Raw genomic sequence first — 12,853 nt, 5'->3', positions numbered from 1 at the left:
TTACATATACATATAAATGCATCTATAGGGCACATCTCCATAGACACTTCACAGTGGTCCTAACACAGAACACAGTACTAACTAGTTAGTCAAATGCAAGTCACATTTTTATTGGCATATCCATCCAACACTGGCTAAGAACTACGTAAATTAACGGTTTGGGGTCTTAACATCTGTCAGACGTGTGACACAAGAAACCCATCACATATATGTACACTGCTGCCTGTTTTTAAATCTGAGTTTACTGACTCCACTCATTAGCGTGAGAGAAAAATGAGGAAATTCCACCGCAGGCAAATTTAAAAACAAGCAGGCATGGTTTGAAAACTCCACAAGTGTTTTTGTGGATGATTTTGTGGGTGATTTCAAAGTGCTCATGTGTGCGACTCGTTGGCAGAGTTTTCACTTTTGTTTCATTTACGTGAAGATTCACTTTGTGACCAAGAAAGTGAACAGAAACGCTGGTCATTGAGTACCCAGCTCTAAGTGCATGGCATCATTCAACTATTAAATCTTAGTGCCAACTGGTACTGCATGGGACAACAGGGACAAGTCAGACCTCAGCTGTACCCAGCACCACAGAACATCATTCAAGCTGTTTTTTACATTGGCCTGAATAGGTCAGATCATGGCATTTAGAAACCACGAAGGGAAAAAAAAGAAAACCTATCAGACCACAAATTAAATGCAATATCCCCCAAGGGGGAATGGAGCATATATTTGGACTAATTCTACACTTCACCTTAGTCCAAAGGGCTAAGTGCGCCTGGAGATGAATAATTTTTCTGTAAATCCTTAGCCTGGCCCTGGCTGGCTTAAGAAATCCTGATGGAGATATGTGGTCACCTTGGATACCCTCTCTGTGAGGTACAGCCTGAAACCCCCTGGTGCAAATAATTATCTGCATATTTCTGCCGTTGCTGGCTTTAAATTGTTCACATTTCTTGTAAACAGTTTGTCAGTGTGGGCTGCAGTTGTTTTGGTCCTTGTGCTGGTGTTAAATGACGTTTAATATTTGATTTTTCATTGAAAGTTGCACAGCACAGACAACCCCCTGCCCTCCCTAAATAATTTCCCAACTTGTCGGTATCTCTTATGTCTTCTACGCGGGAAAGCCCAAACTGCAAACATCCTCGGGTCTATTTTCAAAATCTTCCACTGATGTTTTTTTATGATGTGGCTTTTGGCAAGTGCCTTAACTTTCAAGTACCCTCGTTCTCTCAATCCATAAAACATAGAAAATATTCCTGTCTGAGAGCTATGTAAAACTAATTAATTACCATGGTTTGGAGACTAAGGTTTTTGAAATAAAAACCACACCAAATTACTAAGATTAAAAATTAAATGGAATTTGGATCAGCACGATGAGATGACTGATTTTTAAAGACAGCTAAAAATGCCATTACTTTTGTTCAAAACAAATCACTTTTAATACTTTAGAGAGTTGGTTTTTTTTAATCATAGCAAAAAAAACAACAACAAAAACGCAGGAGCACTAAAAGTCTATTTTTGGTGTAACTACTAACAAGAAAAAGTAAACAGAATATAATTTTGAAAAATATTTTTAATTATCTCAAATATTGTAATCCAAATATAATGTATGGTGCTCTTTTATTTTTGTTGGATTTTGAAAACATTTAGTTTCCCTTTTCCGCATTCTATAAAGCAACATTTGCTTACTTATTTTCCAAATGAAAATACACCATGCATTCAAAACTATGATTTAATAAGCTTTCTCTGGCTCTAGTTACTACATTAAAATAATCTACACTAAGTAATCAAATACCCATATTAATTGACTGCATCTATATAATTGTTTTGTTTTCTGGGATACTCCTAATATAGTTAGGAGGGTTAAAAATTCCATCTATTCTTGTGAAATTTAGAGTGGGAAAACATTTTTTCTTTCTTTCTTTCTTTCTTCCTTTTTTTTAAAATTTTTAAGGCTACTGTTCTCCTTAAGGAATTGACAGAACTTACCTTACTTTTATACCTCTGTTCTCCCAGTTTGAACTGGACAAACATCTCTGTCATGTTGCCTCCTGAGACTTTCTTCCCTTCCAATAGTGTTATACTTATAATCCCGTTCCAGAGTTGGTTCTTTCTCAAGGAGTCTGAGAGCCGCAGGTTGCGTATCAAAGAGGACTATAGCAAAAAAATAATAATAATAATGAAGATGACAGATCAACTTGCTGGAGATTCCTGAGTGTGACTTCGGTGATCAGAGGCATTCCAACTTTCAATGTATGATTGGAAATAGCACTCTGCTCCCTGCCTGGTGAACGTGTTTTTATTCTTCCTTGGTTGTGCAAATCTGCAATCACAGCTATGTGGTTTCCTTTTCAAGTACTGGGCTTCTAGCAATATAGGGAAGGGTGAATATGAGTAACACTTGCATCGGACACTGGCCTGCACTCCCACCCAGCTCCTTTAACTGGACCTTTGGCTATTTTAATAGCAGGCAGGGGAAAGAGGCATTCTGGGAAAGAGAGATATAAGAATAAGGCATTGCCTTGCAGGAAACGAAATACCTCTGGGCATTGAGAAATAATGATTTTGAATGTATCTTTCACACCTGAATCTGTCCCCACTTCCCTTTACTCCTTGGGCTACTACTACAAAGCTCTCAACTCCAGGTAGAGCCTGCAATCTAACCAACTAGCCAGCCAAATGAGCTCTGCAGAGCTGGGGGGAGGGAAGGATGTATAAAGTACTTAGCACAGGATCTGGAAACCAGTAGGGGTTCAGGAACTGTTAACTTTTTTTTTTCCCCTTTTCTAAATTATGTAACTCACGTCCACTCACACACACCTTCAATGGAATACAGAAATAGGCAAACACCCCCATGATTAAATTATAAAGAGGACAAGCGCACTTTAGTTTTCATTTTCACGACATAAATTTTCACACACACACAAAGGTGGAGAGGCTAGTATACGAAGAAGTCTCCATGTGCTTATCCACCAGATTCGACACTTTGCCAATCTTATGTCCTCTATCACGTCGCTGTTTGGTTTTTGGTTTTTTGGTTTTTTTCCTGGCTGGAGTATGTGGAAGCAAAACCCATATTTGTTTTTACATAAGCACCGCCCCATGAGCACAGTCAACAAAAGTAGCCCTAATTCCTCAAATATCGTTAAATACCCAGCACATTTTCCTGACAGTCTCAGCTATGTCTTTTCATGGTTAGTTGGTTTGAGTGAGGATCCCAGTACGATCCACACGCTGCGTTCAGTTGGCGGAGTTCATTTATGCTCTCCATTCAGTAAGGGACACGGCACGGGCACGGGATGCTTTATTTGCAGGAGAAATAAATGGAGTGAGGAATGTGAATGGCGCCAAGTATCACTGTTAAGCGATGAATTTCTAACACTATATATTCACTCCTGTCGTCTGCTCAGTCTATCTTCGAGGACGTTTGGACACCAATTTGCCCAGACATGAGTTAGTCACAATTTATCACAACAAATGGTATGTCAGTACCATATTAATTATGTACCAGCTTACCTCATCCAACACACGTCACTCTGCCACTCTGAATAAATGATGCCACACTGACTGCTAGGGCTGATCATTTTATAACTGCCTTAAACACAATGCATTTAAGGAAATCTTTACTCCCAAACTTCATATCCACGTTGCTTTTCTCTTGAAATGCACACACGCAGAAACACACACACACACACACACACACAAACACAAACACACACACACACGCGCGCGCGCAAACTCACACACACGGTTTTTGGAGGAGCTGAGACAGAGAAGGGAGGGCAAATAAGAAAAGAATTAATTGTAAAAAGAAAAAAATAAAATAACCACCTCGTCCGGAGAACATGAAAAAGTCTTAACTTCTATTTACAGGTGGGTTGTGGATCCAATATATTCCATAATCAAAGTTTATTAAATAGTTAAAGTTAAGCAATTTGTATTTGTTAACAATCACACACATCATCACACTATATTGGTAGACAGATAGACACGTATATAAATATACATATATTTATATATGTGTGTGTGTGTGTGTGCACAGAGATATATGTACGCTTAATACGTTTTACAGCTTTTTAAGCCTATAGGCTGAAAACTTCTATCTTTAAAAAGAAAATGAGATTTTGATTCATACGTCCTGCTGCAACTTCCTTTTTTGTGTTTTTTTTTCCTTCTTAAAGTTTGACTTGCCAACCAGCAAGCTAATGCATGACCTGTCCCATGGCCATGCTTCAAAGTTCCGACAGATATATTCCTCCCTAAACACTGAAACTATTTCAAGATCCTTTTTCTAAAGAAGGGAGTAACGTCCATGGGGGATCAAAGGCCATCCTACAGTCTGGCAACTGCCTAAGAAAAATGGCCGCGCTTCCATGAAATATGCCCTAAAATAATTGTGCGGCGTGGTATGTCCTAATTTCAAATTGGATGTTTATCTTGGAAAGGCTTCTATCTAACTTGTCCATAAAACAGCCCTACTTAGCTCTGTGAGCTCTGTGAAAATGGAATCCAACGCTGGTTATTAAGGGGGCGTAGAGATGGATTCCATATGGCCGAACAGCATGGGAGGCCAGGGCCAAGGCCCACGCCAGGCGGGGCTTGGCTGCAGCGCCTGATCTATCCATGGACACTTGCCGCATTACACCATAACATCTGGATTATTGCTTGTAATGTCCCTGGGAAATATCCACTTTCCATCAAAGCCTTTATCTATCTCCATCGGACTTTGAACATTTTAGCATTTAACGAAGTCATGTTGGATGTGACGGACTCGCCCTTGGCTGTCCAAGATGCTTTTTCTTTTTCTTTTTTTTTTCTCTTCCCTTACGAAAAGCAGGGTAGGAAAAGTTTTGGGTTTTTTTTCTTTTTTGCACAGTTCACAGATAGAAAAGAACACAAGTCTGTTATTCTACTTATTTCACCCTAAATATTCCTGCAAAGCCCACTATAGGGTTATGTCCAAATAAAGTTTCATCTGCTATAGCTATGTATTTTGAACGTGTATATGGGCTCTAAAAAAGCTTCTTAATTAATGTAACATTCCTCTTCCACCCTGGAGACTGGGGATGGGGCTTCAGAGTGGAGGAGTTTCGTTGGGTGGGGGACGGAGTGGGGCAGCATCTGAGCCTTCCTGTATTGTGCTCCGGGTGCAGAGCTGGGCTCTCAGAACCTTTTGTGCTCTTCAAATGCTTCCTTTCTCCCCACAATAAATCGACTCCTTTGCACTCACTCTGTTAGCTCAATAGCTCAGGGTTTTCATGTCTGTGCTGGAGCCTGTAAGTGAAATTTGTCATCTTAATGCAGCTTGGAATGTGAAAGGAGGAAAGGAAGTGACCCATCAAAAGGGGAGCCCACCCCACCTGAACTGAAACAAACACCGGGAGATAGAGTAAAGTTTCTGGGTCCTGACCCTAATTTCTCAGCAGACATAACGGATAAAATATAGTGCATCAGGGTTTTGTTATTTTTCTCCTTCCTCCCAAAGGATCAGAACCTTTTACTATTTCTATTTTGATTCATTCATAGGATCTCTCCCTCTCCCTCACCCCCACCACACCACATCCACACCCATTCTTCCAAACAGAAAAAGTGGATTCCCTCTGAAAGACACAAGTGAGTTCTTACTAGGGAAAACAAGGGGTGCTATTTAACTTACAAATACACTGACTTTCATAAAAAATAAACCGGCTTCAGAACCATGAATTTACTTCCGGGTCATGAAAATCCAACAGACAAGGAAAAACGGGAATCAAGTAGGCAAGACCGAAAATATAAGCTGTGGAGCTCTTGCTCACTTCAGGCAGGTGGAGAACCCTCAGGAGTTTCTGATCTACGAATAAACTCTCAAAACAATGAATGCACTATCATTCCCGGGACTTATAAAGTGGATGAGAGTCTGGCTCCACGCATTCTATGAGATTTGGGCCAAGTGGGAAGATGATGACGTGGACTCCAGTATCCCATTTCCTTGGAATGGCTGCAGGGGAACCCCCAGAGATGATGGACATGGCGGTTTGGTGCCTCCTGTCTGTCCTGAGTCAGAGAGATCAGGAGTAAAGAAACACTGAAAGGGAGCCATGGAGTCCAGAACTGGGGCCTCAGCCTGTGGTCATCTGAAGCAACACCTATATTTCACTACGCCACAGTCCAGAGCTGACTATGCTGACCAATATCATGGGGTAATTATGCAAAATATTCCCTTGGGGGTAACAAAATACCAACAAAAAGTTTTAAAAGATAAAAGTTAAAAAGAGGGGCAGTGAGAAAATATTTTCGTAAGGTTTTTTTCTGGTAGGGCATACCTCACAGGTGCTAAATACGCTATGGGTACATTTCATGGCATCTCAGTTATGGAAGCGTAAAAAGAGATGCTCTGAGGTTGTCAACGCATCTTATTTTGACTCTCATTTATTATTTTTCTACGTCATTGTCAGAAAATGGGTAGTCAGTGAAAACAAACGCATGAAAACAATCAACGTTGTAGCTTTGTTGGCCCGGTTTAGGGAAGCTTAAGGGAGAACTTTCGGTCTATCAAAGGTTCCTGTGAAAAATTTGTTTCAAGCGTTTTCAGCATGTAAAACCACTGCTCATTGTCAACAGCTTTTATAGCGTGACATGAGAAGATCCATACACTCAAGCAGCAGGCTCCCAGAAAACCTCCTACCCGGCAGCTCCTTATATCATCTGAAGAGGATCCTGTAGGCATAAATTCTCCTGGAACTAACTACACAGAAATCTTTGCGTAAGGATTTAAAGAAAGCCTTTTAAATTTCCCACATGGACATGGACAGGGGAGGTGAGATTTATATCTGCAGAGGAAAATTATATCACAGTCTCGAGGATATGACTAATCTGTGTGTACAAAGATATTTGCTATAAAAGTTTTATATTCAGTGTAATATTTTTTTTAATTGTGAGGGATAATCATCATTCAATTTGTGCATTTAAAAATAAAAATCAGATTAAGAGATTAAAAAAATATTGATAAAGTCTAGAAATACCCAGCGACTCTCAGGGTTTAGGACCAGGAAAATGCTTCTAATGCATTTACTACTGTTAAAACATGAAGAGGGGTGGCCGGTTAGCTCAGGTGGTTAGAGCACAGTGCTCAAAGCACCAAGGTTGCCAGTTCAATTCCCACATGGGCCACTGAGCTGCACCCTCCACAACTAGATTGAGACAACTACTTAACTTGTAGCTGATGGGTCCTGGATAAACACACTGCTCCCCAATAAAATGTCTTAAACAAACAAACAAAAACAAAAACACAAAGAATAAATAAATAAATAAATGTGACACAAGGTTTTCTTTGTTGCCCTGATTTCTAGGAAGCTCAAGTTAAATGTTACATTCATGTGCAATAATATTCATCATTTAGTATTTCTTGATTAACCTGTGTCATCCTAGTGGCCTTCTCTTCTGTGTTGCATATTTCATTGCCTCTTCTTCACGTAAAATATTTCAGCGCTGTCCTATCTAGGACTGGGGCTGCAGCGAAGCATGTGAGGTTCTTGGGGTGAAAAATGTAAGGAAGTGCTCACTCTTGGGTTCCTGTAAGGGCAGGGTGGGCACCTGAGGCTGGGTGCCTGCCTTCTTATGGTTTGCATCCTGGGCACCTCCTGGCCTCACCCTAACCCCAGCCCTACCTAGGATTTAGCAGTGCTGGTACCTGCTTATAAAGCCTGCCCTTCTCACACCTCTAGCTTTGTCTTCTACTCTTCCCAGTACCCCACTTTATACCATGGTCCACCCCAGTGGTTCTCAAGCATGAGCGTGCATCAGAATCGCCTGGAAGGCTTGCTAAAAGATTGCTGGGCCCCAGCCCTGGTGTTTCTGATTCTAGAGGTCTGAAATTTGCATTTATAACAACTTTCAGGCCATGTGGATGATGCTGGTCCAGGGGCTCCCCTTTGAAAACCAAATTATTTGGAGCCTGATAATAAACAGTTTGGAGCTCTTGCCATGTCCCACGTTATTTTACACTGCCCCGGTTCAACTCACTTCCTCCTCCTCCTCATTTGGTTAAGATTCACTCCAGTCTTCTATCTGAAAGTTTCCCCTGTCCCCAGCCTTCAGCTCACCCCACCCAGCTGCAAGGCCAGGATACGGGTCTCACTGAATACCACCCCCCACCCCCAGGGGGGCGCCCTCATGTCTTCTACTAGTTCATCAGGTACAACGAATGGCCACATCCTATTCCTCTTTGAATCCCCAGGACAGTATTCCTGCCAATATATTGGCATGACTTTTCCAACAACCCAATAGTATGTGCTCAGTCAGAAGTTTCTGGCCAAAAGTGATTCTAATGTCACTGAGAGAAGAGATTTGATGAAAAGGCAGTGGCTCTGTGCTTCTGGCCTGGAACACACACAGGGTTTGACAGTGCCAACAGATGCAAGGCCTTACCTGGGCATGACTGAGGCCACCAGGGATGAGGGAAGCCTCTAGAGGTCATTGTGCCCAGGATAATGCTGACCTGGACTTCCCAACAAGGCAGCTGAAGCTCCGGGGTTAGGATATTCAGCAGTGGGCCTGTGCAGTGTCAGATAGATAGATAGATAGATAGATAGATAGATAGATAGATAGATAGATAGATGATAGATGTAGGCAGACAGAAGATAGATAGATAGATAGATGATAAACAGATATAGATGATAGATATAGATGATAGATAGATATATAGATGATTGATAGATAGATGATAGATATAGATAGATGATAGGTAGAAATAGATGATAGATAGATAATAATAGATATAGATAGATAATAGATGACAGATAAATAGATAGATGATAGATGATACATAGATAGAAAGAACAAACAGACATGTAGACAGACAGACAAATTAGGTAGGTAAGATCAGTAGGTCGATAGAGATAGATAGGTATATAGAAATATAGACATAGAGGCATACATGGCTGTTTTGGGTAGGCAATTCTTCCTCAGTCCTTTGAGTTTAACCAAGAAATTTTAAAAAATAAAAGGCGTTATTATGGGTGGGCATTTGAGTTAAGAATCTGTGTAAATGAGAAAAGAACAAAACGAATGCATAGCCCTCTATTAGTTGGGAAAGTGTTCCAGACACAGTACCCTCCCTCCAGCTCCTCCAACAGGCCACTTGAAAAAGGCTCTTGCTCGTACCGCTCCCTGCGCCTGCCAACAAATAAGGGACGTGCGTTCGATTAGAGAAAGAGGAGCAGGGATAGAGGGCATTCCCTCCAAGTCCTTTGACTGTTCTCTTTCCATTTAAGCTCCCCTACATTAAACTAGCTTTGTGGCAAGATCCCTGCCGGAAGCTAAATATGTTAAAACCACGCTTTGCCAGCCCCTGGCGTCCAAGTCCTGAGCAAAACAACAATGCCTCTAAACACGTTGTCTGTCAAGTTCTTAAACCTGCAACGAGGTCTGAAGTGAACCAGTCTTCACCAAGTGTTCAGAAGCAACACTGACATAGTCAACCTCTCTATGACTGAGTCAAGGGCAAAAGCACCCAATAATCTGCTGAGACTTCCCAGGTTTCTCTCACGTGGCCAGGCAGCTAACCCACAGAATCCCTTTCCAGAAACGGGAGGAATCGGAGGGGTCAGAACTGACAAGAGGTGCCACGTCACCTCATGGCAAGAGAGCACGCGCTACAAAATAGCCACACGGCCCAACCAGTACCCTGTCCCAGGAGTCTACTGTGTGACGAATCTGAGGTCACTAGGCTTTAAAAAAGCCAAAGTGGCAAAACCGGCAGAGAAAATATGCTGGTCCATGCAATAGGACAGTTCTCAGCGCTCAAGGCCATCCTAATAAGCACAGCATTTCTACCAATCCCGCCTTTCTGAGAGGCTGCCTGCCTGTCCCACATCTTAAACATCAGGGATAGAAACAGAGGGACAGACAGAGCAAAAGGGATAAAGGAGAAAGGGGAAAGGGAGACAGAAGGCAGGTAGGGAATGACCTAAATTCATGGGGACCCCTCAGCATGTAATTCATGATTCTCACTAAGTAAGCACACCTAAAAAGTGTCCTTCCCTAACCACCTGCCCTCCACACACACACACACACAAAAGACAAGGGCTTAGCCCCTTCATTGTATATTGGAATCCAACAGGAAGAGAAAACTGTTACAGGTATTGAAAACAGAGGGTACATAAGGCAGAAAGCCATTGTCAAAGGTGATGGAATTGCTGAGAAAGCAAACACAGACTATGGAGATAATGTAAGGTAAACAACAGGAGGATGTGTCTAATACTCTTAGGCTGGGATGGGGACAGTGGGGAGCGGGGGGCAGACTTTTTCTGTAAAGGTCAGGTGGTAAGCATTTAGGCTCGCAGGCCATTGGGTCTCTGTCCCAACTACTGTCAGCCGAAAACAATGTATACACAAATGAGTGAGCTGTGTTCTAATAAAACTTTATTTGCAAAAACAGACATAGGGCTGGATTTGTCCCTCGAGCTCAAGTTTGATGACCTCTGGGCTACAGAGACAGAAAGACTACACACCAGTGTCAGGGTCACCTGGCAGAAGCCGAGACCACAGCAGACTGGCTTATGGAAGATGCAAAATGCAGCCCGTGTCTGAGACACCACGTGAAACAGGGAAAGGGGAGACACGCCCAGCTACTTCCCTCTCCAGTCCCCCTGGTATCCTGACAGTTCCTCTCATTGTATAAAGCCAGCTGCAGGCCAGCTGACAGGGGCACCTTGAAAAATGTACCCTGCAGAGATCAGCCTCTGCAATAACAGAGAGAAAGAGAAATAAAAGGAGATAGAGCCGAACAGGCAAAATATCGGCACCACGAGTCAACTAATTTCATGCAGAAAAAAAACTGTTACACTAACATAGGATATCTCTCTTACCTTAGATAGGTCATGTCTCTTTACCTCGGATAACTGACATATAATTGCAAAAAACGGTGGATCCAAAGAGGGACTATGTAAGAATATATAGACTTATCTAAGTGCAAATTAATCTAAAGTAAATGGTGTCCATAACTAAAGGGGTATGTGCTCGGCCATAGCACTTACACAGACTCAGATTATAGCAGGTGTGTGTGTGTGTGTGTGTGTGTGTGTGTGTGTGTGAGCACGCGCGTGTAGACTTCTGAATACAATCAGTGATTCATCAATTCCATGTATCATTGCATTTTTTTCCTTTAGACTATTTGATGTAAAAAAAGGAACTGTTCATTTTCTATCTCTAGCACTGTTACATACATTCAAAAGAGAAAAGTAATGGCTGGAAACATATCTATTCACAGCAAAGATTAGGTACACATACACAGTCAATAACCAAAAAGAACTATTGGATTGTCGGAAAAGTCATGACGCATTTTTGCAACGAAAAACAGAAAAAATATATCATGATTTTTCCGACAACCCAATAATTAACTGATTCAGGCCCTGTTAAATCAAATTCTCAGTTCTCATTTTGAAATGCTTATCATAAAGGTAACAAAGCCTTTCGGATAAAACCTAAACCCATATTTGAAGGCAATCTTTATATATTTACTATATTAAAATCAAGGTCAGTGCAGTAAGAAAACAGTTGTGAAGAGAGTCAAAAAAGATTGCTATTCTGAGCTCTTCGGATGATGCAAAATTAGAAATTTATGGGTTTAAGAAGCAATTACCTAAATGAAGTTATTATGAGAATATGATTGAGGTGAAAAAGCCAATGGCATTTGACAGGTAACACAGTACTTAAGACTAGTAAAATTTTAGATACTCATAGCTAAGTAATAATCTTCTTTATGCCAAACTCCTGCTACCTAATTTTTAAACATAATATGAAAATCTTATTAAAAAAGCTTATAGTTTAAGGATCTCCAGATAGTTGATCAGGGTATTTTAACAACTTTTATAGAGGGTTCATCACAGCATCTATAGAATTTTCTACGTGACTCATGTTCACAAGCCAAATGAAGAGTACCAAGGAACCTAACAAGTGAAATGGTTCACTGATCTATAAACTGCATCTCTCACATAAGATCATAAACAGCTTTCCATGAGCTCTATTCATCTAAGGTTTTATTAAACATAGAGATAAGGTTTGGGCATTTATTAAGTCTCTGAGCCCAGCACTGAAATCAAAATTCTAGGAAGTACCATGACAGGGAAAAAAGAAGACAGCAGCTCAGTGGGAAGACATACTCTGCAATATAGGTATAAATACTGCTCTCTGGGATCCTCTGTTCCTTTCATAGTTTCAATATCTTTATCCAGGCCGTCAACATTTTTTCTCTCCCTCTCGATTCCTTTGGCTATTCTTCCATAACCTCTCCTGTCCTCCCCAGACTACAATATTCCCCAAGCTCACAATTTTTCTTTCTAGCCTTTATGTTCTTCCACAAACTGCCAGCGCTCTTCCACAGGCCAGAGCTCCCTAACTAAAGATGGTTATTGATGTACAGTACCAGTGTTTTAGTGCAGCAGCAGAATCAATAAAGGAGGAAATACTGCTTTGTCAGGCTTCACCAAAGCATGCTGGGAAACTTTACTGCTTTGGATGGCTACAGAAACTCTTAATGTGGGAGAGCAAGAGCTGGGCTCCCTTCGGTGGCCAGAAGTGACGTTCTTCTACCCTCTAGTGACTAAAAAAGGAATAAGACCGAAGTTGGAGGGGTTTCTGAGATGGCCTCACATGACTATTGTCTCTTGATTGTATTTCTAAAAAAGAATCGGAGTCTTGGAAACCAAGTAAACTGGTAGGAGGACAAGACACCGTATCATAGTTGTTTTTTAAAACGTTCAAAATGCAAAAGGATGCACATGTTGGGAAGAATCAGAACTTCGATTCCTTTCGATTTTAAAAGACAAGGTTGGAAAGTTTGCCTTTCTTTCTAAATGACGAGTGCCAATCAGGTTACAAATCT

General features: G+C 41.2%; 1 protein-coding gene across 1 annotated transcript in view; it reads right to left on the bottom strand.

Moving 5' to 3' along the window:
- MCTP2 (multiple C2 and transmembrane domain containing 2) overlaps window positions 1-12,853 on the bottom strand; it is a 189,501-nt gene that overhangs the window by 100,673 nt on the left and 75,975 nt on the right. Inside the window, exon 9 of the mRNA XM_019637847.1 lies at window positions 1,981-2,145. Coding sequence (XP_019493392.1) covers window positions 1,981-2,145 — 165 coding nt within the window. The remainder of the gene's footprint in view (window positions 1-1,980; window positions 2,146-12,853) is intronic.

This window comes from Hipposideros armiger, unplaced genomic scaffold (assembly GCF_001890085.2).
Source record: "Hipposideros armiger isolate ML-2016 unplaced genomic scaffold, ASM189008v1 scaffold_35, whole genome shotgun sequence".
Lineage (NCBI taxonomy): Eukaryota > Metazoa > Chordata > Mammalia > Chiroptera > Hipposideridae > Hipposideros > Hipposideros armiger.
This window is presented reverse-complemented; position numbering and strand designations above follow the sequence as displayed.